This window comes from Aulostomus chinensis, chromosome 11, assembly GCF_037954235.1.
Source record: "Aulostomus chinensis isolate RoL2024-O1b breed Wild chromosome 11, RoL_Achi_v1.0, whole genome shotgun sequence".
NCBI classification, from domain to species: domain Eukaryota; kingdom Metazoa; phylum Chordata; class Actinopteri; order Syngnathiformes; family Aulostomidae; genus Aulostomus; species Aulostomus chinensis.
This window is the reverse complement of record NC_141330.1, coordinates 10,316,057-10,343,427: the sequence shown is the minus strand read 5'-3', so window position 1 is coordinate 10,343,427 and position 27,371 is coordinate 10,316,057. Positions and strand designations below refer to the sequence as shown.

Genomic DNA, 27,371 nt, shown 5'->3' with positions numbered 1-27,371 from the left:
GTCCGTCAGGCTACATGATCAACTGATGGACAAACAGAAGCTCACTTGCTTTTTGTTTCACGGGTCTATATCCTGTCTTTTCTGGACAGGACGTTGGTCATTTTCTGGAGTTTTCTTCTGTATTGTTTGACTCATCGACAAGGTTAAGAGAGGCCAGAACCTTCTATTCCCTCACCCTCTTGGATCTTCTGGTTTCTTCATTGTGGATTCTTCTTTCTTTTCTGGCCAGACTGCGTGTTCTCCTCAGGAAACATCAACCCTTCCTTTACCCCTGTTCTCCTTCTCCTCTTCCTCCCATCTTCCACCGTTCCCTGTCTCCTTCTGTGTGGTTTTTGGGCTATGTTATCCTCACCCACTGTGATTCTCCAGCCTTATGGACTGCCTGTCTACCCACAGACAACCACATGCTACCCCAGCATAGTTCAGGTAAAGTCTCTTATCAAAACTCCAAAATCTTCTCTCAGTTTCTCTTATGTAAGAGTTTCTCTCTCTCTCTCTTTCTTGCTCTCTCTCTCTCTCTCTCTCTCTCTCTCTCTCTCTCTCTCTCACACACACACACACACACACACACACACACACACACACACACTTAGACAGCTGGGAGTTTTGAGGTTTTAATTAAAATGAAGTATTTGAATATTGTTAGATAATGATTCATTATTCACAGACAGGAAATAAGAGGCCTTGACTTAAAAGTCAAAGTGATATCCATAGCTTGTAGAATGGAACATACACATAAAAACACATGAGCTATTCTTCACTGTTCCTCTGAGCATTTTCTCGATTTTCTGTGGTTCAATAGAAGAGATGTGTAGATGCTTAATGCTAAATTGTTTCCCGTGTTATTCAGCCATCATCATTCATTTACAGATCTACAAGATCAAAATAGGCACAAAATTTCTGTAGCTTCTGAATTTCTGTTTGTTATGTTTAAAATTCTTTATTTTGTGACGGCCGGTTAAGGTCCAAAACATACTTCGATACAAGTGCAATTTGATTTCTTATAGATTTTCTGAAACTGGGAACTTTAAACAGGTTTAGAGTGTTAAAGTATATACACAAAGCCTGCACACAGTCTGTGGGAGACTTAAGGGAAAACAGAAGACTTCTGTTTGCAATTTTAATCAATTCTTTTAGAGCTCTCAGTTATTTTTTAAAGATAGTTCATGGCCAGGTTTTGTTTTGTTTTGTTCTTAGCCTCCAGTAAGGCATCTAGAAAACTGTAATTTCAGCTGAATATACCAGAGAACTTCTATTTTCTCAAGCTAATTAATCCCATCTTGCGTCCAAATCAGTTAACCGAATTGTTTGATGTTGGTAAATATTGACTGCACAGGAGAAATGAGAGGAATAACAACTCAGGCCTGGTAGGAGTTGAACTCCGATCGCAGAAGATCATATTTGTTTAATAGTAAGGACACGTGTAGTTATCTTTAGTTTACAAGTGTGATGCCAGCAGAGTGTACTAGTGTGTGTGTGTGTGTGTGTGTGTGTGTGTGTGTGTGTGTGTCCAAGTGTCCCTGACACATTCCACTATGCATCTGGTATCTCTGTCTCTCTACCTTTGCCTCTCTGCTTCTCACCAGCTGTATTTTTAGGCCTCCTCTCCACAGCAGATAATCACAGGAGATTCTATCGCCTGTCTTGTTTTCTGCAATCTACTTAAAATAGGTGCCTGTTGTCCATTTAGATAGCAAATAGCTGTCAGATTGAGTATAGTAGTCACATGATTATACAATATTGAATCTTCATTATAAGGGACTGGAACCACAGTAACAATCTAATTTAGTTTTAACCACTGGTTTGGTCATAATGGAACAATAGTTAAAGCTTTCATACTGCTGCAAATGTGTTTAATCCTTTGTTAAATCATTTAAGGAAAATTGTGATGACATCGTTGGACAATGATTTCTTAAGGGATGAGATACTTGCCCTTAAATATATTTTCTGTTATTTAAGGTATCAAATTGCTTTCATCAATGTTTTGTCACCTAATATCTCCAGAAGTATTCTAATTCTCAGTCTGAGGACACCTTTTTTTGGTTTATTAAATCAATTTTTTCAAGTTTTAAGAGATGTTTGGTTCTCCAAACTGAACTGGTTCCTTGTCAGGCTCCTCTTCCTCCCCATTACCATCAGAAATAAATTATCTTATTGTTTAGAGATTATTGAATTCTGACCTGTTTCCTCCACCCTTTACTTTCAGAAACATAGAGAGCAAAAAAAGAAAAGAAAAGAAAAAGTCCATGACAAACAAAGCAGACAGACAAAATAACAGTCATAACAGAAATTCAAGAAAAGCAGGCAATGTGTCTCTGAGCTCACTGGCTTCTCTGAGATAAGAAAAAAAAAATGAAGCAGAGATTTAACAAATTTACAATATCAGACAAATTGATGTGATAGTTCACATTCAGTTTAAAGCTGATCAAATTCTCTTTTGGAGTTTTTAAAACAGTTTAAGATGTGTGCCGTAAGACAAGAAAAGGAGCGTTTTAAAATCTTAAACTTGCTACAAGCTGAGAAAAGAAGAGGTTTATCCCTCTCCTGCAGAGGCTTAATTCATCATGTTTGAGAAAAAGTTCAGAAGCTCTCATTTATTTTAAGCTGAGATCAGGTATCTTTTCTTTTTCCTTGGTCATCTAATAAAAGCACAAACCATCTTATAAAGTATTTTTAAAAGGAACCTGAAGAGGGTGTGAAGAACGGATGAAAATATATTAATATTTAGTTACATTTAAGAGGCATGTTGTTAACATTTGTGACTTGGACGGCGCTAAAAGGCCACATCTGCAGTCAACGTCGCCTGTGTTTAAATCTTGTGGCAGCTGTCCCAGCCGACACCTGGCTCGAAGCTGTTGACCTCTGACCTCTAGCTGACAGTTGAGGAGGGAGAGTAGAGAAAGAAGGAACAAATGGGAATCCAAAAAAGCCTGCAAGGAGGAAAGGGGGACAACATGTCTGCTGACAGTGTGATACTGAATCAGGGTCAGTGGCCGGTAGTTACAGTCGGTGGGAATAAGAACAAGTGAGGTGTGATGTCTGATGGATTGTGTTCATGTTGTACGTTCTATCTGTGAGGGGCTTTTGATACAGTCAGACTCTTGTTTGTTTTTAGATAAAAGACACGTCTGGAAACATTTTACCACAGACACGGTGGAGTCTGAGTCGCAATCTTGGAAAATCCCCCCTGATATCGTACTTTCCAGAGTTAGGTTGGTACCATCGAACACGGGGAATTCTTTCCAAGCAAAGATTTCAATTTGTATATATTATTTGTTATCAAAAATCCTACCCTGACAAGATTTAAGAGTTTTCGTATTCTCTACTCAGAATAATTGGAGTCTGATGTGTTTTTCAGTTCAGATTTTCCCATTAAAACTCACTAAATGACATTTTATCATAACCCCCCTCATCAAAAAAGACAGAATCCATGAATTCACAGTCTTTTTTAACTCAAAAGTGTCACTGTTGGACACATGATGTCCCTCGGCACAGTGAAATATATATTCCCAGTGTTAGTGGTAACTGAAGGATTCTGGTTCCACGTCACACTTGTGGAAGTCACATACTGGAGCAGATGTGATGGCACCAATCCTTCTCACAGGTCTATGTCCCTTTTTTTGTGGAAAAAAGAAGCATTGTCTTTGAGATGAAGTTTAATGGACACAAGGTGTCTCCTTTGTCCCTGAGCAGTTCACAGGCTTTACATCTCCTGGTCTAATTTGCAGACTGGCCTCTGGAGTGGTTGTCATGTCAAGACTATTGTTTTAGATTATTCAAAGAGCGCAAATAAACATTGTACTGTCATCAGATGTGACAAAGACTTCTGCGCTTGCCTTAAATCTACTCAGGTTCTACAACCACTAGCCAGGCACATCGTTAAACCTAATTATGAAGCTCACATGCTGCTAGAAAATGAATGTTTTGAGAATATCTTACGAAGGACGTTGTCTTATAACATTCCCAGATTGTTCCTGGACAGTAAAGATGTGGAGTTCTTTATTGTTTAGGGGGAGATTATTTGGTGGATTTTCAGGGAATATTTTAGGTTAACGTTTTCTCTCACGTGATGAAAATCATTCAACTAAACAGAAAACAAACAGGTCGGTCCTGTTTAGTAAATGTTGCGGGATCACACTGAGAACTAGAGGGAACATCCTGTATGGCGTCCCCTACACATTTTCTCTTCAAAAGTCCAAAAGGGACTGCTTTCGTACACCTGACAAGAACCATTTGGGAACAATTTCTTTGGCTCCCAAAAGGCTTCTTAACAACTAAAATGGAACGTCCTCTTGGAGTTACGAGGAGAACTTCTAAAGGTAGCTTGCACAACCAAAAGAGGACATTTTAAGCGTTCGTCACTTTTAGAGAACTCCCGGCTCTACGGGGGTTTTCATCAAATAAAAAACGAGCAGTAGAGTATTTCAGTGAATGGACAAGCTTTTGACCCACAATCCTCAGTTCCTCCCTGTTCATCTACATCCACGTATCTCCAGTTTCTCACACCCGGGCGCTGACAGCTGATGGAGATACATGAGACTTTATCAGATGACAGAAGAGAGAGTATTTAATTATACACAGATCCTGCTAAATCCTAAAGCTGGCTGACAAAGTTAATGGTGGCATTTTACTGGTAAACTGACACGCCGATACAGGTCTGCTGTGAATGTTCTCCTCTTAACCTGAGTGAGCGTGCTGATGCTGCTCCGGGTGAGAGAAAAGCAGGCAGCAGCATTCACTGTTGGGATATGCAGGCTCGTATTGTTGCTATCAAATTTTAATCTTGGGACTTTCCTGGATGTAACTTTCAAGATTTTCAAGGTTTAATAAATGATCTCCCCTCTTTGTTTGTGTAAATCTTCTAAAATGGTGCCAGACATGACAACATACAGGTGAATAAGAGAATGGGGGGGGGGGGGGGATAACACAAAATGTTTTAGGAAATTATTGGGCCACGTCGAACCACCACTGAAACATTTAGACAGGGAATTAATCTACATTTGTTGTTTGTTTGTTTGTTTTTTACAATATTTATGTTGAATATAAACCCTTCATAGTAGTAACTCCAGCTAGCATATAACTGTCCTGAAATGGAAACATTTTCCTGTCCCTTCAAGTTGTTCAAAACCTTGGAACTACACTTCAAAACACAGAAACAAGTCCCAGTCCTTCTAATCAAAGTTTTGGAGGAGCAGAGTTTGAGACAAGACTGCTGTTTTTCCAAATCCAATCTGCATAAAAACTTGAAGGCTTATTACTGGTTTTGAAAACAATCAGTTCAATTTGTGCATCACAAAAGTGGGATTTGATGCCTCCTTTGTTAATACATCCTCAAAAATTGAGGTCAGTGACGTGAACCGTCCCGTTCTTCAAGAATGCTATCTCAAAGGTATATTTCACGCTGGCCACTCAAACATGGCATTCTTAGTGGGACACACTGCCGAGCCACTGAAGGAGGCTTCATCTTCATGGGAGAGGGTTCTGTCTGCTGTCTGCTCTGTGTGTGTCTAAGTGTGTGTGTGTGTGTGTGTGTGTGTGTGTGTGTGTGTGTGTGTGTGTGTGTGTGTGTGTGTGTGTGTTGGGTGTGTATGTTGGGTGTGGATGAAGTGACAGCCGGGTGGGTAATTGACAGTTACAGATGACCACAGCTGTTGTGGCCCCCTGGTCTCTTTTGCTTTTGGGATCATTTGATTTGATTGGTGGATGAGTAGAACTTATGGTGCGGTGGGCGGGTGGTCCGCTGGCATTAAAACATGCAGCAGTTGATGTACCAGGCATCAGAGCTGGAGGAATGCAGTGACGGGGTAAGACAATGCTTTTAGATCTTGACTCTGGGATTGTTCAACTCTGCCTCTGCGTGTCGGATCAGTGTTTGCTGTCAGTGTATTCATGACTCTGTCAATGACGCACCGAGGGGCTTTAAATCAGGCTGTTTGCACGGTGTTGTATTTCATGAGAGAATAGTATTCCCAGAGCAAAACTGTGCTCTATGGACTGGATCTAAAATCCACTATATGTCATAAAATGTCGCAAAGTACAAGTTTGTTATTTTCATCTAAAACCCAGAACAGAACCTTTGTAAAGACATTAAATATTGAAAAGCAGCATAGTCAGGCTGAAGAAAAATCAAGAAATAGTAAAAAATACACAATTTCCTCGAGGCCAATGTGATGTCTTTAAATGTGTTATTTAGGTAATGATCCAGCAGTGAAAGTTGAAAATAAAAATGACATATAACAAAGAAAAGCAGGAATCTTTCAGAAGCTAGAGGGCATGTTTTGTGCCTCATTTTTTTTCAATCAGACTGACATCAACGATTAATTAATAATGAAACAGTTCTTTGATTAGTATTAAATTGATTTACCAACAATCGATCAGGCAATATTTACAGCTCTAATGATTAGAGTCCTGATAGGTTTTATGCACATTTTGGCTGAAACAAATTGAAACATTTCAAATGTAATGGTTAGATGTGCTTCATAGTATGATTTAGAAACTTTGACACTTTAAATGAGCTCATATCATTTGCATGTGTTTGTTGTGTTGTACAGACTCTAAGTGAAATTCATGTGTATTCAAGCACTGTTATGAAAAAGCACTACAATCTGATGTCTACTTTATTTACAGCTCATACATCTGATGACCTAATAAAACTATTACCCCACCCTCTCCTCTCTCAGGGAGGCCCCGCCCAGGAGGCTGGCCCTGGCAGCGGTGACCCTGCCCTGCCTCAGGTCTACGCCCCGCCTCCCTCCTACCCCCCACCAGGTCAGGGTCCACCAACTCCAGCAGGCCGACTACCACCTATTGATTATACATCTGCACATCCCAGTACAGAGTACCCTGAGCACCCCCAGCTGCGAGTGTATCAGGGGCCACAGCACGATGGGGCCGAGACCCTGGTGCCCAGCAACACGGTGAGCTGTTAATGGCATCATGCTCCAGTAAAAATGATCTGCATTCATTCAGTGAGTTAATGTGACAACAGGCCCTTACAGGTAGTTCCTCCATATCTGCTATCAGAGGAACACGGCCAGAGTTTCCTTCTATTTTTAGAGCTCTCGCTCCTCTGTTACATCCATGTATGGGAAGGAGTCAGTGGAGGGACAGCTGAGAGGGGGTTTGTTGTTGAAAATAAATCCTTATTTTTTTTCGCTGGCAATGGAACAGATCATCTCTGTAGACTCTGGTCCTGATAATTACAGCCTAATGATGCAGAGAATATAAAAGGAATTCATGTTCTAAGAGTGGCCTACTTTCTGCTTTGCTTATTTAAGTGAAAACATGAATTGCAATTGAATAGTTATGTGTTAATTTGGACAAAATGTTGTCATACTTTCTTTGAGAAAAATGAAAGAATTTACTTGAAGGTGATATGTTAAATCAGTTGTTTCCCTCTGTTTTATTTTATCAGGTGGTTTTTGTTGTTGTTGTTGTTGAATATTGTACAGTAATATCTTGTATTAGTGACCGATAATTTGGTTGAGACCGGCCCAGAGGAGGTGGTCAACTCACTTTTACGAGGCAAGATTTGCTCTGCACCAGCAGGGGGAAGGAAGGCCGCTTATGCTCGTCCTGTCAGGAAACACAGTCACGTCCCACTCAGAATAAAATGTTTGTGTTAAATCTGTTCCATACTCTTGTTTGTGATCAAACACATCCAAACATCCAGACATTGACCTTCAACAGTACTCTGTGATTAGTGCTGATTAAAGGATGTTAGCATGCTGACATACCAGCAGTTAGCTTCGCCATAGGTTCCCTCAGCTAAAACGCCAATGGAATTTTACATTGGATCTTGATTGGTTACTTTCTGAAGCATAAATTCAGTTGTTAGAGGAACAAAGCTAACATCATGCTACCAGCTTCACACCGGTATGATGATGAACCAATCCAAAGAACCAAAGACACCACTGATTTTGAGATGAGGGAACCAGACATTCAACAATCTGAACTACTTGTGGGTTTTATGCTCATTCCTGCTCAGCTCAGTTACCTACATATCATTGTGAGCATGCTAACATTCTGATGTTAGCATATAGCTTGTAGCCCCACTGTGCCCTCAGATAAAGCTGTGTTGTTTTTTTTTGTTTTGGAGGCTTTTTTTTTTAAATGTTGATTTCAACAGGCTGAAATAATTCTAACTGAACTGGCTGATTTTTTCCCCCACTTTTTAATAGAAGTTTCAGGTGACTTTTTTGTTTGTTTGTTGTTTTTTTTTTACAGTGTAGTAAAGATACAATGACATGCAAACGTCCACTGTGGCTCTGTATCCTGCTGCTGCAGCTCGTCTCTACTTCTCCTCTCATAAATGGTGTTTTGTGGCCCCGTCTATATATTTTATTACTAGAGCCCCTGACATACAAGGCTCCATGCTGGGGGAAAGTTGAGACGCCGCCGTGGAATGGGGGGTGGTCAAAGGGGGAGGCTGACCAGATGACCCCCTTTCCCCCTGTCAAATATCTCACAGGTCCAGAACACAATTCTGCATCGTGACATGACACCACCACCCAACTCTTTCTCCCTGTTCCCCTCCACTGTGGAGTGTGTGTGTGTGTGTGTGTGTGTGTGTGCGTGCGCGCGTGCGTGCGTGCGTGCGTGCGTGCGTGCGTGCGTGTGCGTGTGTGTGTGGGTGTTTGTGTGGGTGGGCAGATGCAGTAGTCAGCAAAAGGCAGTGCTCTGTTTTACAGTAGATTGTGTATGTTTATTTGTACTATGCTCCCTGAGCGAATGTGCCCCCTCCTCTTTTCTGTCCATCCCAAAAGTATTAATAATGCCCCTTGACACGCGACCTTTAACCCACGCAGCACCTTGACCCCAGACTGACCCATTTGGAACGTTCAGTTTTGATTTTTGCCCCCCTTGCCTTCCCCCACACTGTCTTCTTTTTCAAGCTTTTTGCACACCTTCTTTGCCTTGTTGACTTTGGTTTAAATTTATCCCTCATTGCTGCACTGAGGCCTCTTTCACTGTCTGATACTAGAACGCTAATACCCACATTTTCACTCCTGCAATTAATTTTTTTTCCACTCCATGTTCACATATCCGTAATTTTTTTTCTTTGCTTTTTACAAATATTTTTAATGCAGTCTGCTCCTCCTGTCTCCCTCACTGCTGAAGCTCACTGATTTGCTTCTCTCGTAGAAAGTTATACTTCTTTACATCTTTTTTTTCTTTTGCAAAGGTTGATGATGCTGGTTCCCCCACACATACATGCACATATACGAGCACACACTAGCATCGTGGTGCATTGTGAGAAAGTGAATGTTTTTGTTTGGGCACATTAGTTTTGGAATTGTTCTGCATGGGGCAGTTTAAATCAGGTGAACTTCCTCATAACATGGTTTTAGTTTGTCGCGGCTGCTCAGAAAGGATAATGTTTAAAAGTGAGGTTATAATCTTTCTCTTGTCCACAGCTGGTTGATTTAATTTAACTGTAAGACTGTCAGATGTGCAATCTTTATTAATAGGCATGAATTCAAAGACGCCTCACTAAAATGGAGCACTTATCACGCCTCCTCACACTTGCCTGAGAGGGATCACTGGTTGTTGAATGCTCTTTGAACTTGGTTTGGATCACCTGACCTCATGAAAATGACTTTTGTCTAATGCCATGTAATGCTTACGCAGTTTTACACACAATCTTTGATGTTTTCTCTGCTGAATTAGTTAAGTGATTTTAAGATATTTTCCATCTGACTCTCTCTTTCCCCATCTTTTTGTTTTCCATCTGTTTCTGTTTATCTCTTACGTCGTCCTCCTTCCCTCCATCCATGCTTGCTCTTCTCTCTTCTCTATTCTTTCGTTCTCTCTCACTGTCAGGAGGATCCGTTGGCCCCTGTGACCTCTGACCCTCAGTCTCTGAGTGTATCCGTGTCATCAGGTGGTGGAGCAGGAAGTGGAAGTGAGGAGGAGGGGTCAGGTAAAGCCCAACCGAAACGCCTCCACGTCTCAAACATCCCTTTCCGCTTCAGAGACCCAGACCTCCGGCAGATGTTTGGAGTAGGAAATTCTCCTAATGTACACACCGACCTATCAGATGCTTATTCGTATATTGATAATAAAATCCTTTCTCTCTTTCAGCAATTTGGCAAGATCCTTGATGTGGAGATTATATTCAATGAGAGGGGGTCAAAGGTCAGCCTCACAGAAGTACAATCAGAGATACATGGAGACACATTTTACTGATTAAAGGCCAATAACAGTATGACATTGCAAACATGCAGGGCTTTGGATTTGTCACCTTTGAGAGTGCCGCCGAGGCTGACCGAGCACGAGAAAAGCTGAACGGGACAATTGTGGAAGGGAGGAAGATTGAGGTGAAGGAGATTTTCTTCATATTTATTGTTTCCTTGTTGATATTTTGCACGTACTGTCCCTCATCCTCACCTTTGTGTCCTCAGGTTAATAACGCCACAGCACGAGTAGTTACCAAGAAGCCTCAAACACCTCTTGTGAATGGAGACATTTCAAGTGAGGCATAACTTTTATTTGTTGCACATTTAAATTTGAGGTCAGATTTTTTTTCTTTATTGTTTCTTTTGTTGTTTTTCTTTTTCTCCCTGTAGCTTCTGGATGGAAGATCAACCCTGTCATGGGGGCGATGTATGCACCTGAACTCTACACAGGTGAGTCAACTTCCATCTCTCAGAGCTTCGACATCATCTGGAGTGAAGAATTCAGCATTCCTACCTCTGTTCCCTCTCTGTTTGTTCAGTGGCCAGTTTCCCATACCCAGTAGCAACTCCTACTTTGGCCTACCGGGGTTCTGCGCTGCGGGGTCGAGGTCGAGCCGTCTACAACACCATTCGCTCTGCTGCAGCCACACCTGCTGCTGTCCCTGCCTATCCTGGGTAAGACTCTCCAAATCCAAGTACCAGTATCTATTCTACAATCATTTTATCAACTGCAGAACAATTCACCATGGTTTTACCTCAACCCTCCATCAGGGTGGTGTATCAGGATGGACTATATGGAGCAGAGGTTTACGTGAGTAGCAGCACTTTCATTCCTTACGTTCAGTAAACTGCCTGTTGTCACTGTTGTGTGTGATTTCATGTTTTCTTGTGCAGGGCGGTTACCCTGCAGCTTATAGAATGGCTCAGTCAGCCTCTGCTGCTGCTGCAGCGACCTACAGTGACGGGTAGGAACACACACACACACACACACACACACACACACACACACACACACACACACACACACACACACACACACTTTGTATCACATCTGACTAAAATTAGAAGTGTAATTTTTATTAAACCGTAAACATATAGTTAACTGCATAAAAGGCCGTATTAGACCCCAAAATATTCGACTGGAAATACTATTACTCCATATTGCACACTAATTAGAAACCATTTAGAAGATCATTTTATTTATGAGCTCACAGTCTTGGTAGAAATCAAATACACTGGTGCCCAGGTGTATTCTGTTGCCTAGCAACTTTGGAGGCTGCTGGTTCAGTTCCCTGTGTTGCCTCCAGCTTACCCTCAACCAGCTTCCCACACACGGGTTGGAAGCTGGTTGAGGGTAATACAATACAAATATAAAAGCATGTCCCAGCCATCACCATCCAAACTATCTAAAGTTGGAGTTCACTAAAGGTCACAAGCGTTTGTGACAAATTTTTAGGGATCCAACAATTCTTGGCAGCAGAAGCTGAAAAACTTCCAAAGGAAGAAATCTTGATCAGAACCAGACTCAGGGTTGGCGGCTGTCTGCCTCTGACATTTGTCAGTCTTTTTTTTGTGAACTAATATTCTTAGTTTTGAGTGTACAAGTTGCTCTCATGTACAGACCCTTACACTCCGGTTAGATAGATCCTCTCAAATGCTGTTTTTACACTTTTACACAAAATACAAACCAACCTTTTTTTTTTTTCAAGCTGGATTCATTTATTTTTTTGACAAAATATCTTTAAACCTTACTGTTCATAGGCAACATTTTGGCTGCGGAAGAAAAAAAACCCAATTTATAGTCTATTTTTCAGGGATAATTAACTGTGAACTCGATGCTGTCCTGAGACTTTTCCTTTGCTTCTGTTGTTTTGATCAGATACGGACGAGTTTATGCCACTGCTGCGGATCCTTATCACCACTCAGTAGGACCAACGCCGACGTACGGAGTCGGCACAGTGGTGAGTTGAGTCTTTGTGGAAAGCCGCAGTATCTTGTTACATGTGAGCAGCAGACGGCGCTCCCACCTGACGTCCTCCATCTGTCAACAGGCCAGTTTGTACAGAGGAGGATACAACCGCTTCACCCCGTACTGAGGCGTGTTCATAGACGTCTCTCTTGAAGCCTGGATTGGAGATCCGTGGACGCTGCAGGGCAGGTTATGAGATCCTAAATCCTTGGAAACGTGGAAACGGTTTTTCCTCTTGTCTCCATCACAACTTCTCCTCGAGAGACTAAACAGACTGAAGCTGTAAATACTGCAGGACCCTCTTTCTGCTCTTTCTACTGACAAACACCCACGGAGGAGGATGTTATGTAATATATAGACAGTCACTTAAAACCTTAAACTGATTGTTTCATTGTGTTTTCTTTAAAGAGGCTGGTAGATCGCTAACAGTACGGTTAGTTGATAAATACTGTGAGAATGATTTTTGTGACTCATATCTGAGATGTTTTTCACGGGTCAAACTGTACAAAAACGGAATATTTTGTACATTGTTGAATGACTTTTTTTTTTTGATGAAAAAGATTTGGTAAATCTCTCTATTTAAGTGTGTCTGTGCGTGTGCGTGAGCCTACAAGTCAGGTTGCGTTGTTCAGTTAACCAGTTAACCAGTTAACCAGTTAACCAGTTAACGGAGAGGCAGCTGTGACACTGGTCTCTGGATTTCTTTTTGGCCCCTTGTGATAATAGCAGAGTTCAAGTGATACTACACCCAAGAACTGTTTTTTTTTTTTTTCCCCTGAGTATTCACTAATAGATATTTTTGAGCTCACAATGACCTTTTTCACAACTGTTTCACTTCTTTGTACCTTCAGAATTTAAGAAGTCAGACAAGCATATCTGTCCGAAAAACTCAGTTTACAAACTCTCCGACTTGTTTTAGCCAAAATCAGTGTTGTACTGTTGCAGTCCTGAGTGTAAGGCTGTAAACACCCTAAATAATATAATTCGCTGTAGTTCTGTTGCTCTTGTCAGCCGTCGGATGCCATTAGCTTCATGCTAAACGCAACCGGCTTGCACTTTCTGCATTCTGGAGTCGCAGAAAAGTAAAGCAGAAAGGCGAAGAAAACGCTTTTAGGATAGAGCATTGATTTAAAGGTTGTATCCAGGATTTCATCAGTGTTTGACTTGCAAACAATCTACCTCTCACACAGTTCTAGCTGTTCATCCAGCTGTTATCTTGTACGTGTGATCTTGCAAAGCTTTACTATATTTTCCACTATTCTGTCCGGAGATTCGGAGATTAACCGTCTGCAGCTTTGAACCTCTTTCACTCATCCAGGGATGTTTTACTTTTCTGAGCTGATTCAAACCCTTCTGACCTTCTTCTCTCACCTTTCACTGCTGTCAGTCCCGCTTAACAAGTATGTAGGGTGCGTTACTTCCTGTAATGTAGCTGTTTTTCCCCTCTATCCTTCTTCTTCTTCCTCAGAACTGTTGAATGACTTCTTGATCTTGCACTCTTTGCTGCTGTGTTTACCTCTAAATAAACTGTTATCTTCTCTTCTACTCCTTCCATTGTTGTTTCCCTTATTTCTATTTCTCATCATTTGCTGTGTGTGTTTGTCTCTTATTTCTTTGCTTTCCTGTCATAAAGATAATCAGTCCTTTAGGAAGGATGTGTGTGTGACAGGCCAAATAGGGCATTAATGTTTTGTTTTTTTTGCTGAAGGATTTATACGGAAGGACAACTATGTTGTCATGTTTTCACCCGTATACATTTTACTACTCCTGCTATTTATTTGGCCTCCTCTGCTCACTGAGGACTTACAAAGCTCCTACAAGACCCAACAAAGCCTGGTTTCCTTCCGTCCTTAAAGGTTTTATTTTCTATTTCTTGCTTCCATTAATAGTTTCCAACATTTACTTTACATATTTCTACTTTTCCTCTAGATTGGAGGCTCCCAAACTTTTCTGCACCAAATTCATGCGCATCCATCGATAGACCAAATTCTGTCAAATTTCACTGTATTTACTTGGATCTTGTGGAATAATTCTGACTAAAATATCCTATTTATTATCATTGTGATTCGAATTTGATTTGATTTTTTCTTTGTGCTCTCCAGACTGGATGTTGTTACAGAGACGGGGGGGGGGGGGGGGTGTTAACTCCTCTTATTTTTGTTTTGCTAAACACAAACTGAACTCTAGTGTCAGCCTGTCTTCTTCTGCTGTATTTTCTTTTTCTTGACCCTCTGGTGTGATTCACGTTCTGCAGTCTTTTGTTAAGTAGGTGCTGTTGTGCCCCAATTTATGAAAGTAGATTTGTTTTTTTTCCATCTTCTCTCTTGCTTAACACGTCTCTGCTGTCTTTTTCTCTCCTTGTGATGTGTTCTTTTGCATGATGCCTCTTGCTCTGTCCTCTCTTCTGCCTCTGTGTGATGTAGCCCAGCCTTTGCTTTGTTTCCTCGCTCATATATTAGCTTTTGCTCTCTCTCTGACTTTATTTCTATATTTCAGTTTTGCATCTTTCCTTTCTCTTCTTTTGACTCTCTAGCTTTAGTTTCTGACTCTCAACTTTTTAAGCTCTCAACTGAACGGAGGGGCGATGATAAACGGCTTTATTTACCATGCGTGAGCTACTTACAGATTTGTACGCAAGCTCAATCATAAAACGATCTTGAAATGCGACAACCTTTAATCGTACAGATTTAACGTTAAAGTGACACAGACCTACTTAAATGAAATAACTTCATGATGATAAACACAAGCTCAGCAGGCTTTCTTTCATCAGTGGTTTATGAAGGGACTCCTTTGTTCACATCTGTTCCTCTTACAAGCCACTTCCAGAAAATTACTTAACCCTCAGTTTCTTTCCTGCTTTTTGTTTCCTTTGCTTTTCTGTCTCATTTTAACTGAAATTCTTGAGCTGACTTCTTTGCCAGTCTCTCTTACCTTTTTTAACTTCTTGCATGCAATTTATCCATTATAGCGTTTCTCATCTATTCATTTTGGGTCACATTTTTATGTCTGACTGTTTTTTATTATTATTTTTTTTCACGTGATACAAGAATGTTCTTTTCCATCGACTTGAATATGCTGAAATTACAGTGTCATTAAATATAGATCGAACAATCCAGAAGGAAATTGTCAGCGTGCCATTTTCCAGTCTTTCAGTGTCACAGTTGCCTCTCGCTACAACTGTACAGCATTTCACAATTAAATGTTCATGCAAAACCTGAATCTTCTCATGTGGCTTCATTTTCTTGCAGCCTCAATTATTTTTATCCTCAGTACAGCTTGAATGACATGACTCAACAAGAAATACGCTGAGTTAAGATGTCCGTCAAGGGCAGCGCGCCACCAATCTGTTATGATATTCTGCAACCAAAACCATCCTGGAATAATTTCCAATTCCTCCTCCTGGGATGAATGAAGCTTTTACAAGAAGTCTCTCCTTGCAGTTGCCAATGAAACCTTCAGTTGCATCTGTAAATACGGCACAGAACACATTCTCTGTTACCCCTTGCTCAACATTTGCGACATTCATTCTGAGCCACGTAATGAAATTAAACACCATAGGATTTTTGCAAGTTTAGCATGACTCAATCACAATTTGTGAAGAAATGTAGCACAAACACGGTCGTCTCAGAGTAAGAGCCCCTATTCCCCAACATCTCATTGCCATCTGATTCCATCTCGATTCGTTTTTCCCTGTTAGCTGGTCCACCTACATTAAACTTTATAAACACACCCAAAAGAATCACGACAGATAGACCAAACTCCACGAATATTTTTCCCACTATTAACAAATGAGTAATCGATAATGGAAACTTTCTCCCTTTCCCCCCCATCAGCGAGGACTCCCTCCAAAACCTCAGCATTTAATCGCTTCCATGGACCAAAACACATCTCTGGTAAACTTCAGTTTTGTCAGAATCTGACGATAAATACCTGAGTTATCGAGCCACGCAATACAAAACCTTGTCAAGTCATTGGAAGTAAAATTTAAAAACAAAACATTTCACACTCAATGCCCTTTATACTTTTATTAGATTTTCTCAAAAAGATATTATGTACACATTTACAAAAAAATGCAGTGACTCAAGTCAAATCTGTAGAGGTGGGAGGGGGGATGGGGGATGAGGCATTGCAGATCAACTTTCAGCTTCAGTTGTTAGTCAGCTGCAATGTAAACTATCAAACTGAGGCAATACAATACTTACTAGTGACTGAACATACTCAACGTAAAAGGAAACGAATGAGAAGAGAACTTTTACTGGTGAGTCAGGAGAGAGGAGAGAGGAGAGGACAGCATGCAGGAAGAGAGAGAGAGATTCAAATGAGGATGAGATCAAGGAAATGAGGACAGCTGAAGTGAGGGACATGGGTGTTCTTTCATTGTCAGATAGCGAGGAGGAACTAACAAAGACTGATGGAGGTATACAGAGTACACAGGAGCAAAAATCCTAGAAATATGACTCAGGCATCAGAGGAAAAACATTGAACATGAAAATGTGTTGTTAGTTGTTCAGAGTAAACTTTGTGCAACAAAAAAAAAAGGAGAAAAAAAATCAATTAAATTAAAACAAAAAAAAACCCAAACTGGGCAGGTTTGTGCTGTAAACCTGAGACCAATTCAACACTCAAACTCATCACGCTCAAATTGTTTCTCAGCTGGGGAGCAAACATTGTACAGTTGAGAGAATCTGCCTGAATTAGACTGCAAATTAAGAAAAAAAGACAATAAAACCACTAAATGTAGGTGAAATTTAAGAAAAAAAAAGTCGTTTGTTAATTTCCAGTTCGGCTCATCAGGCACACACAAAAACCAATTGATATTTGACTGAATAATTGCGTGTGTGTGTGTGTGTGGTGGTGGTGGGGGGGTGTTAGGTTAAAAAAAAAAAGTTAGACAAATGTTGGTGTATTACTCAAAAGGCTTCTGGACAAACAACAATCATTCAACATCCATTTAAAAATCTAACAGGAACGATACAAGGATTTTAAAAAAGAAAAACATTGGATGAGATTTGGGTTAGCAGGCAATCACACTAGCAGTGTATCAACATTTTCCACTTTATTTTGCGAGGCTCCCATTTATTTTATCAGCTGTATGGCTTCAACTTGAGTGAGTGGGTCAAACAGACTTTGATTGCTCACGATTCACTCCCTCCGCTTGGTGTCTGGAGGAGGTTCGCCCACTCATCATCCCTCCGTGAGCTCTTGCAATGCAGCAGAGTTGCCAGCTGAAGAATGAGCCGTCTGACAGGTGTTTAAGAGGAAGGTGGAAGGGGGAGCGAGGGGAGGGGAAGAGCAAAGAGGGCGGGAGGGGTGAGGTGGAGGGAGAGGGGAGGGGAGGGGGGAGGAAAGAAAACATGTTGAGATCAATTGCCATTACATCATGGTAAATTGTCAAAAGTTTCCGTAGCAAATGCACAGAGGTCCTCAGTCGATCACGTTTTTGTTTTGTACCTCTACAGATTCTAGGTGTCCAGTTACTTGAATTCATTGATCAGTGACTCTCCCACCAACTCCTCCACAACACACACTGATCTAAGAACATCCCAAGCCAGACCTGTCAGCATTTACATAGTCACATCACGGCTCGTAGAATTATAATACCCAAAGAAAACAACACTTACCCATGTGTGACCACCCCCCCCCCACCTACACTACATCCCAACAGTTTAGAAATAGCTTTCACTTCATACAATATTTACAATCAAACTATTAACAAATAAACAAGTAGACTGTGCGAAACAGTTACCTCTGGCTCAACATTTGGAGATAATACTGATCGAATTTTTAAAAAAAGTAATTATGAATAACTATACTGCAATTTCAGCACACAAATGTATAAAGGATCCAATTACAAATAATGGAGCATCACAAAAATGGTCATCCCCGTATAAAAGGAGCGGTGTCTATCCCAATTAACTGAACAAAATAACTGGCTCAATTAATCTCTTAAGGACCAGCAATCACATCGGACGCTGGAAATTCTTCCATTCAAGAATTTAGGATGACAAGGTTCTATACAGAACGAGTTCCGAAATTCCAGAGTGTGGAAAATGCAGCGCGCTACTGTGTGTCAACATACTGTCCACATCGGCTAACAACCCTTTGCTCTTGCCAAGAATACTTCATCGCGTGATTAAAAGAATGTATTGGATTCATTTTAGTGGCCTATGATACATTCATCCACACAAGCATGTGCAGTGAAATTGCTGAGATCTTTACTGCTTTTGGCAGAAGGTACGGCCAAGCCTTGCCCTTCTTAATTCATCGACAAATATCATCCAGTAAAATTCCAGTCAAACATCAGTGTCGCTCCATTTTTCTCTACTTTTGTCAGGACAAAGAGGTCATTAACTGCTGTCCAACCCTTCTCCCTCCAACTAACCACCAGACTACAAGGAGGAAATGTGAGCATCAACTCTGCTGTGGCGAGTGATCCATGCCTTTCCAGAGGGGTCCTTGTCCCCGACTACCCATAACACCATACAAACCGCATTCTGTCACGATCTCTTGAAGCAGCAAGGGTCCTCTGCCGCTCCACCACGCAAGATTCACCTTCAGCTGTTATCTCACATTTGCAACTTCGCTGCCTCTGTTCGTTTTGAGTAACAGCTGGTGAGGTGAAAGATGAGCGACACGGACGATGAGGCGTGCGCATCACCAGTGCAGGGACTTCGACCTGAGCAATAGAAGCATACTCCCTCTTTGTGTTTGGCTGCTTCGGGACTGAAGACGGAGCTCAGCTTCCAGGGTTTCTTCACCTTGGTGAAGAACACTTAACATTCTTAAAGTCAATGCTCATCAGATCAGATTTTTCCCCCAATGCTGGCCAAGCATTTCATAACTCCATAGCAAGAGGGAGAAATATAACTTGATTAAAATCTGGCACCGCTCTTCAGAATTCAGTCCATAGCTTTAATGAGCTTTATGGTTGGGAAAAGGAGCAGGATGAGCAACCGACTGGAGATACCTTGAGGAACTGGGCAGGAGATACAAAACCTCGTCTTTCAGGCAACCTGCGGACAGCTTTTCCTGGCATGGTTTCACAGTCTCTAAGAGGAAAACATTAAGGTTGACCTGATTCTGCTCGACTTCAGCCAGGAGAGCACTGGACGAATGACCTGAAGAGCAGCTGTATGCGTTCCTCTTTTGGTTGATGTAGCTTGAAACTTCTCATCTTGGAGCTGTTGACTTGAGGGAGGAAAAAACATAACAGAACACTGTTAGCTTTGACATCTGATGGCGGTAAAGGAACAGGAACCATGATGGTGAGCGCCACCCTGATCTGGTTGTGTGACTTCTTGGCCTCTATGTGTAGAGATATGGAAGCAGCTGAGGAATATCCAAAATCCAAACTGATAGCTTGATTTTTCTGGCATCATAAATGTATCTAGACAACTTGAGTGTCAGGCAGCGACAGTGTGTGCAGCTATCCTCCCCAAAACTATTCTTTTATCTGAGCGTTAGAAAATTACATCTGCACTCAGAATTATTGGTCTTATGGGAGTTTACAGCAATGATCTTTGCATGTGGGTTGTATATGCTTGTGTGTCTTCAGCTACTGTATCAGAACTTGCTGAGTGTCTGAAGTGCATTGCATTCAACATTCAGAATCCGTGCTGGCCCCTAAGCATCTCTCGTCATTGTGCTACCACAACCCCCTCAGGAAGCAGCCAAAGTGGCTGTGCTGGCTTTACAGTCTAGCTTTTGGGGGTCTGAGGGGGTGAAGGTGACACCCAACCCAGTAAGGAACTCCATACATGAGTTTAAGCAAGAGAAGCCCAGAGCGGACTGCACATACTGCACCGGCAAGTCAGGCCTGAACCTGCAGACAAAGGAAACAAAGACATACAGGTTAGAACTTCATCGTCTGGACTTCATGTGTGCAGAAGTACCTTTCTTGAGGACATCTTACGTTTTGACTATGGCCCAAAGTGCAACCTTTCTTTCCCTCTCTACAAACTTGTCAATGAGGTATGAAGCCATGCGTGGGGCTTCCAGGTACAGCTTAAAGAAACGCCGATAGTTTCCCAATGCCCAGGCAGCACGGAGTGCAAGGGCATGTGCCACACACACATCTTCCCGTAGTGCAGGTGTCAAGTACACTAACTCAGTGGTCAGATCTAAAGGGTGAGAGAAACAGCCATAATTTGAATATGTTAAGGACAGGTGTGTATGTAATAGTAACACAGAACAAGTCTTGACATACCTCCATAGTTTTTTGTGAAGATGTAGTACAGCAATCTATATGCTGTAAACTCTCCAATGTTCTCTGAGGGATTGTCCTTATACAGAGCCTTCAGCTGGGTCTGACACTGGTTGAACTCTTCATGGTCACCCTGAAAAACAGCAGGCAGGTGCTGAGCATCGCTGTGGAAAACTGTCACCTTCATGACCAAGAGTTGCTACAGTACCAATTAAAGAGAGCTGCCTCACCTTTTCCAGAGCAATGCGTGCATGACACTCGTACACTTCCACTGTAAACTCAGTACGAACTCCCTGGACCTGCAATGTTGAGCACAAAGCCAAATTTTCAAAAAACAGGTAGGCACATGAGAAAACAACTACAGAATAAAACAAGTTTGCAAAATACATATATACAAAGAACTAACCGTGAGGTCCTGTCGTATGGACTTCATCTGTTCGCAAGCATAAGCGTAGTCCTGATGGGTTTTCCAGTGGACTTTCACAGCCTGCAACGATTTTCTCAGCACCTAAGAAACAATTAGAATCAGAATTTGAATTTTCAAAGTCTGGATCATGGCAGATGGAGCAAAAGAACAGCACACATAAGATGTGCTCATAAGATGGCACTGCACTGCCCTGCCCTGCGCCCCCAGTTTTCCACAAATTTATTAGGACTTTTAAAAGCTAACTGTTAAGAAGTATAAAGGTGTTCCCTTGTCTTCAGACAGGAAAAAAATGTATCTCCAAACTGTAAAACTACAGCAAGAGTGCAAAGAGCAGAGTAAAACTTACATGGACGGGGCGGACAGTGATGGGGTCTGGAGCACAGGTGAGCCTGAGGTAAGGCTTTGTGATGTCCTGACATGTTCCAACAATGGGACAGTCCTCCCAGCTGAGGCCCTCCTGTGTCCCATCAGGTAGATCAAGCGAAGTGACAGAGAGAACCAGAGGCTCTGTGCGAAGCTGCTTGTGGAAACGAGCTGCTCTACTCTGCTTTTTTGCCTCTCTGTTAGGATCATGGAAATCCAGACCAGCATTGCCACCTTTCCTCTTCTTATTGGCTGCTGAACTGCTGTCATCCATGTTTCTAGGGGAACAAGAAAGGGGTTATTTCGAATCCATTTCTGTGGCAGAGAAGTAAGACATTCATTCATCAACTGAGCATTTAAAAACCCAGTTAGGCAAATCAGAGAATAAATCTTAAATTTGTTATTACCGTCGCCCTCTGTTGGCTTTTCCACCTCTTCCTCGTCCTCTTTCTCCACTGCTGCGACCTCGATCTCTGTCATTACCTCGGCCACGACCTCCTTTCCGCCTTGACAGCTGAGGTCGGAGGTCACTGGAGATACTGCTGTCTGACTGTGAGCCAGAATCACTGATAACAGACACAAGACATTTAGAAAGGAAATGCCCTGGGGCTCCACAGTGTCCACAGAAATTTTGGGCTCATGTATCGTACCTGCGCCGATGCCGTTGGTTGCTGCGGTCCCTATATCTACTGTGGGAGGGGGATGGGGAGCAAGAGGAAGACTGCGAAGAACTAGAAGATGTGCTTCTTTGAGAAAAGATATTCCTGTAGTTGCCCAATCTGTGTCCACCACCCCTGCCTCGAGGGGCGGTGGTTGTACTTGCACCACGATTTATCAAACCATCAATGCTTCTCTGGGACTGAACAGCTTCCCAACGAGACTGCTTTACCTTCAAACTAGAAAAAAACAAAGCAGCTGTAAATATGTGTGCAACTTAAAGGCAACATGATTAACAGTGATAAGTAGTTCATTTCCGATATAGCTGACAAGGAAACTAACACATCAAGCGTGTTTGTTGCCTTTTAAAATGTCAACAAATCACACATCTTTACTCAAACAAAACCATGATTTAAAAAAGAAAAAAAGGGAATTTCTGCATCATATTTCAAATCTAAACTTACTCTGGCAATGGCTCACAGGTCCAGTCAATGGTATAAGCTGAACCATCCTTCAGCCGGTCCTGCAAAACTTCCTTCAGCACCTTCTCTGTCCGATCTTTGTCTTCCTCTGTCTCACAGGCTGTAAAACAGCGCTGCACATATTCTTTCATAGTCTGGGGCCAGTCCTGAGGTCTGGAGACAACATTTCAGGTTAGCTACTTTTCCACAAAAATTTAAAGAAAAAAAGTCAATTTAAACAGGTTTCAGTTCGTACCGTGTCTGAGCCGTTCCTGGTGCAGCACTGGCAGTAGCAGGAGATGACGGTGCTGGATTCAGTCCTGAGGGCTGCTCACCTGGAGGGAAAGTCTGATTGGAAACTGCAGAGCACTGTACCTGATAGGCCCTCTTGGGAATATTGAATTTGACAGCAGCAGTCCCTGGTGACTCTGTGTAAACAACAACAACAAAAAATACATGAAAACTAAATGGAGTTTTTTTTTCCTAATCAGGAATCCATAAATATAATATTTAAGAATTCATACCCTCACCAGAAACGAACAAAGTAAAAAAGTAATGAAGCAATGGTATGTTGTAAAGGACAGGACTAGTATGTCGCATTATTACAGCTGCAGAAACAAACTGTAGAAGCTGCCTAACAAGTTTCAAGAGTTGAAATCTTACGTTTCATGCGATGCCAAAGTTGCTGTCCTTGCTTTTGGTTTTTGTTTTTGTTGGCCTCGCCTCTGCCCAGTCCAGGAACATACTGGCCTGGCTGCTGCTGAGAGGTATTCTGTGAAGGCTGGTATGTGTTCTGGGTCGGGAAACCTTGACCATAATTAGGTCGTCCCTGGGTGTGATTGTAGACTTGCATTTGAGTGGGATCACCAGGTGGGTATGGAATGGAGGTGTTGGTATTGTAAACATTCTGTGAGGGAGGAGGGGGATACTGGGAGTTAGGTGGGGGAGGGATGGGTGGGGGTGGAGGGGGAGGGGGGTTCTCTAAGGTGGTTGGGCTTTGGGGAGGCTGAGGGGCTGCAGGGGGAGCAGGTTGTGGTTGTGAGGGGTAGTTGGGAGGCTGATCTTCCATTCCAGGCACAGGAGGAGGCTGTAGACAGAAATATGGGAACACCATTTTGCAGTTAGAAACTTTGAGAAAATCTAAATTATTTTCAGCATGTTATTCAGAAATCAAGTCATGAGAACCAAGTCATGACTGATTTTTGATGAAGCAGACATTTCTGGTCCAGTGGATGAGGTCATTTTGGGGAAAAACTATAACTCATTTTTCAAAATCTAGAGACTTCTGTTACTCCAAAAGCAACAGATTAAGTGAATAATCTTATCAGTTAAATCTCTGATTCTGAAACCAAGAGAGTCTGCAGTACAAAAATTCAATGGTCTTTAGTTGCAGTTCTGTGCTACAACAGATTATACTTATAAAATGCTTTTTTTAAAAATATACCTGTCCGTTAGACGTTGGGGTTCCTTGGTAAGCTCCTGGGGGTACACCATACTGATTTGGGGGATATGCAGAACCATACTGTAAATTCAGAGACAGCCAAAGTAATTTTTGTGGAAGTGACACAACAGGCCCGCCCATCCACTCCCCCCTCACAACGTTGTTTTTTTAAGACACAGAACACTAAAAGTATGTTTTAATAATTTGTAGTTATGTACATTTGTAGTATTAATACTTCCAAAATTCATTTTTGTACTCACTGAACTCATGGGGTAGTAGTAGTTATAGGGATATGAGTATCCAGAATACTGGCTCTGACTTTGTTGGAACCATTGATAGTATTGTTGCTGCTGGTGCTGAAGGGCAGCAGAGTCAGTAACTGCTGGCTGAAATTGACCAGCCTGAAATGACACATACAGACAAATGGTCATCACATTATGATTCAGTAAGAGGAGCAGGTCATCTTACAGGGACACAGCTAACACCACAGCAAGACTTCTTGAAAAAAGGTCATCCGAATTGCTGAATCTCTCATTTGACAGGTCTGAAAAGGACACGCTTCTCTACCTCTGCTGTTGTCCTATTGGCTTGTGTAGTTTTAGAGGAACTCTGGCTCTTGGTGATGGAAGCAAGAGCTTGTCTTGCCTTCTCCCATTCTGGGTTCTCATGGACTTGACACTCTCCAGTAGAGGCATAGGACCTGCGGTTATGATCACAATTTCACAATGAAGGCTGCCCAAAACCAAATGAACTATACACCGGCTTACATACCTTAAGGTTTGATAACTAATGCATAACGGAAAGAATTCGCCATCAGACATAAACAAAAATCAGTTAACTTGCCTTTACCAACATACAATTCTGTTAAACGCCTGACTGTAAAGGATATTTATCTACGTAAAGACATAACCGTCAGCTTTATTCATCTTTCTTCCAGTACGCTACAAAACAACTCTGAGGCCTGTATGTAGCTAGATGTGCTTGTCAACAGTGACCTCAACTACAGCTAAGCTAACGTTACATCAGAAACTGAAAATGAAGACAAGCCGTCTCTCTCCTGATTAAGAGCTAACGTAATCAAAATTTATATTACGTGAAGCGACTCGGTGTGTTTGGGGTCTGGTATTGGTTTGAAAAAGGCGACCTACCAGTTAGCTGTTGTGTTTGCTTGTGTCGCGTTGGCCGCCATTTCGCCTCTGCCCAATGTTAGCCTTGGAGTGCTAACGCTGGGAGAGTGGTGGGGAGCTATGCTAACGTTGTTAGCAATCTGCTGCTGCTGCTAAAAGAGGATTCACGGGATTAGGTCCGACACGAAGCTCACCTGTCTGATTACGAGTCAGCAGGCCACCAATCGTGACTAAAGCTACCTACCTACTAAGTCAAACAATGACAAACCTCGATTAAATTTACAAAATTCAAAATGCAGTGAACACAGGCAAAGTCACTTCCTTCTTCCCAAACCACCAACTTCGTCTGACACCGCTGCTCAGATACAAAATGGCAGATCGGTTAAATTGGCCAACCCAGTGACGCACTAACAGAAGAAACTATTGTTTTGTTACCCAGAATTCATACTTTCAGGCAACGTTTTAGTCCCACCCTGCAAACCTAATCCACCAATCCATTACCTCATTTAGGTTCATTCCAAATTTGCATTCGGCTTTTTGCCTGTCAATCATTCGATAGGGTTGGCTCGCTCTGCCTGTGAGGCAACGAACGGAGAGTTCTACTCCCAAACTCTGTCAAGAATTTGCTTTGAACAGTTGGTAACTAATTTTTTATTGTATATATACAGTATCCTAAACTATATATAGCATATATTAGTACTTACGGATAATATACTGTATATACACAATATGTATTGTAAATATAGTATAAATTGTATATATACAGATAATTTTACTGTTAAACCTGCATGTAAAGTAACCTATAAAAAAAAAAAAATGTTCATACAAGTACATATGAAAGAGGATTTAGGAGCAACTTACCCAACTGACAGATAGATTCTCTGCAATTATTTGTGGTTGCATTTGCTCCGCTTTGTAACCAGGAGTAAATCTCCTCCCCATATACCTCCTTCTCTTTTTTTCCTGTGATTTAGAGGGCATGTCAAGTCTATTCACAATTTTCAAAACCTCTGTGTGTTTATGAAGTTCTGTTGTGGAATAAAAGCTCTTGCTACTCTGGAGTTATAGCACCGGTGTCGAGAAGCTGTAAATTTGAAGATGTTTCAGATGAGAGACACTTAAAGCACAGCCGAAGCTTGCTTCATTCTAACGTTCTGACCACTTTTGTGACTACTCCCACAATATAAACACCGTCTTGTCTTCGACACCGCCACTGATTGTTGTTAAGACACCAGCTGTGAGAGAAACAGAAAGTGAGAGTATGAACGCACCAGGGATTTTGTACACAAACAACCTACTTATTTAGAAAAGTTAATAACTGATTACTGACAGCTGATAGTTAAGACACCAGCTGGGAGATAAACAGAAATTGAGTCAATGCTCCTGGGACTTTGTACACAAACACTCTATTTATTTAAAAAAGCTCAAAACTGCAAACTTTTATTGCAAATTTAACGCATTAATTACAAGCTTTAACAAAAAAAGTAATCTGAGTACTCCAAGTCCAGGTATAGCTTTTTGTTTGATTAGCCCATGTGAGAATGGAGCTGGAGATAAGTGACACTATCTACAAATAGAAAGGATCATTGAATGTACTGAACTTTTTTAATGAACGGTAAACTAAACTGATCAGTTGCACAACGGTGGATATGGATGTGAGCATTGTTTGCTCTCACCGCAGTAAGTGACACGGCTCACCTGGCTATTAGTGAACTGTAAATGAAGAAAAGTCTATTAGCGCTACTGATGCGAACTGAAGACAGGTTTAACGCATCGGGGTCTGATGAAAAAAATGTTAGAATATTATCATCCACATCAAATATAAATATCTGAGAGTGAAAAACATAAAAAATTAGTAACAAAAAAGAACAATCAGTTTATGAACTACAACAAGACTACTAACAGTTGTCAGCGTAATGCTGTGCCAGTAAAGTTACAATTTCTTGCCAATGAAATGCGCTGTCTTCATGTATGTCTAAATCATCACTCTGTCACAAGATCACAGTCAAGTTATGAGATCACAGAATGGATGACTGCTGTTTAAAATAACTCAAACAGAATGGTGACCTCACAAGGTCCTGCAGCCATCACGCAGGTGGTGTTCAACGAATGAAACCAGAGTGGTTTTCAAAAGGGCTTGGAATTTTTTGAGTTAAGATGTAACACAAGGTGTAAAATATTTAGCCGTCTGTGTGTAACCTATGAATGCAATATTTCACGCAGTAACTTTACAGTGCGGCTTGCCAAGATGGCCTGCATTTTTCTCCCCCTATAATCAGTCACACTGTAGCTGAGGCAGCCTGTGAGACAACAACTCTGCCTCTCAGCTCAGAACAAGCATATTCTCAAACTCTTGCTGTGAGAAATAAGATTTATCACAAGCAAATACAATTTCCTTTGCCATGTTTTAGAAGAAATAAATAAGATGAAATAAAAAGTCTGTAGAAAATCTGATGATAAGCTATTAAAATGAGCTTTAAAATAAACAAGGTACCTGCTGAATATGACACAAACCAAGGAGTTGTGGCGGTCGTCAGAAATGAGA

At 41.5% G+C, this 27,371-nt stretch overlaps 2 protein-coding genes across 7 annotated transcripts; one reads left to right on the top strand and one right to left on the bottom strand.

The window, feature by feature from the left end:
• The first annotated feature begins 301 nt into the window (after positions 1–301).
• On the top strand, positions 302–14,174 carry rbfox1l (RNA binding fox-1 homolog 1, like). 3 transcript variants are annotated; one of them, XM_086217181.1, is made up of 12 exons: positions 302–426; positions 6,681–6,917; positions 9,823–10,002; positions 10,084–10,137; positions 10,227–10,319; positions 10,404–10,473; positions 10,569–10,628; positions 10,718–10,853; positions 10,950–10,989; positions 11,073–11,143; positions 12,058–12,139; positions 12,230–14,174. In XM_086217181.1, exons 1-12 carry the CDS (start codon positions 340–342, stop codon positions 12,272–12,274), a joined length of 1,155 nt encoding a protein of 384 aa, XP_086073307.1. In that variant the 5' UTR covers positions 302–339; the 3' UTR covers positions 12,275–14,174. The 3 variants fall into 3 exon arrangements, with proteins under 3 accessions (XP_086073307.1, XP_086073308.1, XP_086073306.1); XM_086217182.1 differs by having other exon boundaries at positions 10,404–10,478; positions 10,514–10,628; XM_086217180.1 differs by having other exon boundaries at positions 10,227–10,473.
• A 2,486-nt stretch (positions 14,175–16,660) lies between these two features.
• leng8 (leukocyte receptor cluster (LRC) member 8) lies at positions 16,661–25,241 on the bottom strand. 4 transcript variants are annotated; one of them, XM_086218314.1, is made up of 16 exons: positions 25,095–25,241; positions 24,848–24,978; positions 24,267–24,399; positions 23,960–24,100; positions 23,703–23,780; positions 22,922–23,345; positions 22,515–22,686; positions 22,262–22,432; positions 21,791–22,036; positions 21,548–21,706; positions 21,124–21,418; positions 20,757–20,858; positions 20,581–20,649; positions 20,354–20,483; positions 20,060–20,267; positions 16,661–19,969 (listed from the first exon to the last, which is right to left on the bottom strand). In XM_086218314.1, exons 2-16 carry the CDS (start codon positions 24,886–24,888, stop codon positions 19,807–19,809), a joined length of 2,532 nt encoding a protein of 843 aa, XP_086074440.1. In that variant the 5' UTR covers positions 24,889–24,978; positions 25,095–25,241; the 3' UTR covers positions 16,661–19,806. The 4 variants fall into 4 exon arrangements, with proteins under 4 accessions (XP_086074440.1, XP_086074439.1, XP_086074441.1 ...); XM_086218313.1 differs by having other exon boundaries at positions 25,071–25,219; XM_086218315.1 differs by having other exon boundaries at positions 24,848–24,975; positions 25,071–25,218.
• Between the last annotated feature and the right edge of the window lie 2,130 nt (positions 25,242–27,371).

What these genes read in the sequence shown, in the direction of transcription:
- rbfox1l (XM_086217180.1), top strand. Translation starts at nt 340, where the DNA reads ATGTTATCCTCACCCACTGTGATTCTCCAGCCTTATGGACTGCCTGTC. An exon ending in CCCTGGTGCCCAGCAACACG is followed by an intron (nt 6,918 to 9,822) that starts GTGAGCTGTTAA and finishes TCTCACTGTCAG; the next exon opens with GAGGATCCGTTGGCCCCTGT. An exon ending in TGCACCTGAACTCTACACAG is followed by an intron (nt 10,629 to 10,717) that starts GTGAGTCAACTT and finishes CTGTTTGTTCAG; the next exon opens with TGGCCAGTTTCCCATACCCA.
- leng8 (XM_086218314.1), bottom strand. Translation starts at nt 24,888, where the DNA reads ATGGCGGCCAACGCGACACAAGCAAACACAACAGCTAACTG. An exon ending in GCAAACACAACAGCTAACTG is followed by an intron (nt 24,400 to 24,847) that starts GTAGGTCGCCTT and finishes TCATAACCGCAG; the next exon opens with GTCCTATGCCTCTACTGGAG. An exon ending in CTTTGGGCCATAGTCAAAAC is followed by an intron (nt 19,970 to 20,059) that starts GTAAGATGTCCT and finishes CTTTGTCTGCAG; the next exon opens with GTTCAGGCCTGACTTGCCGG.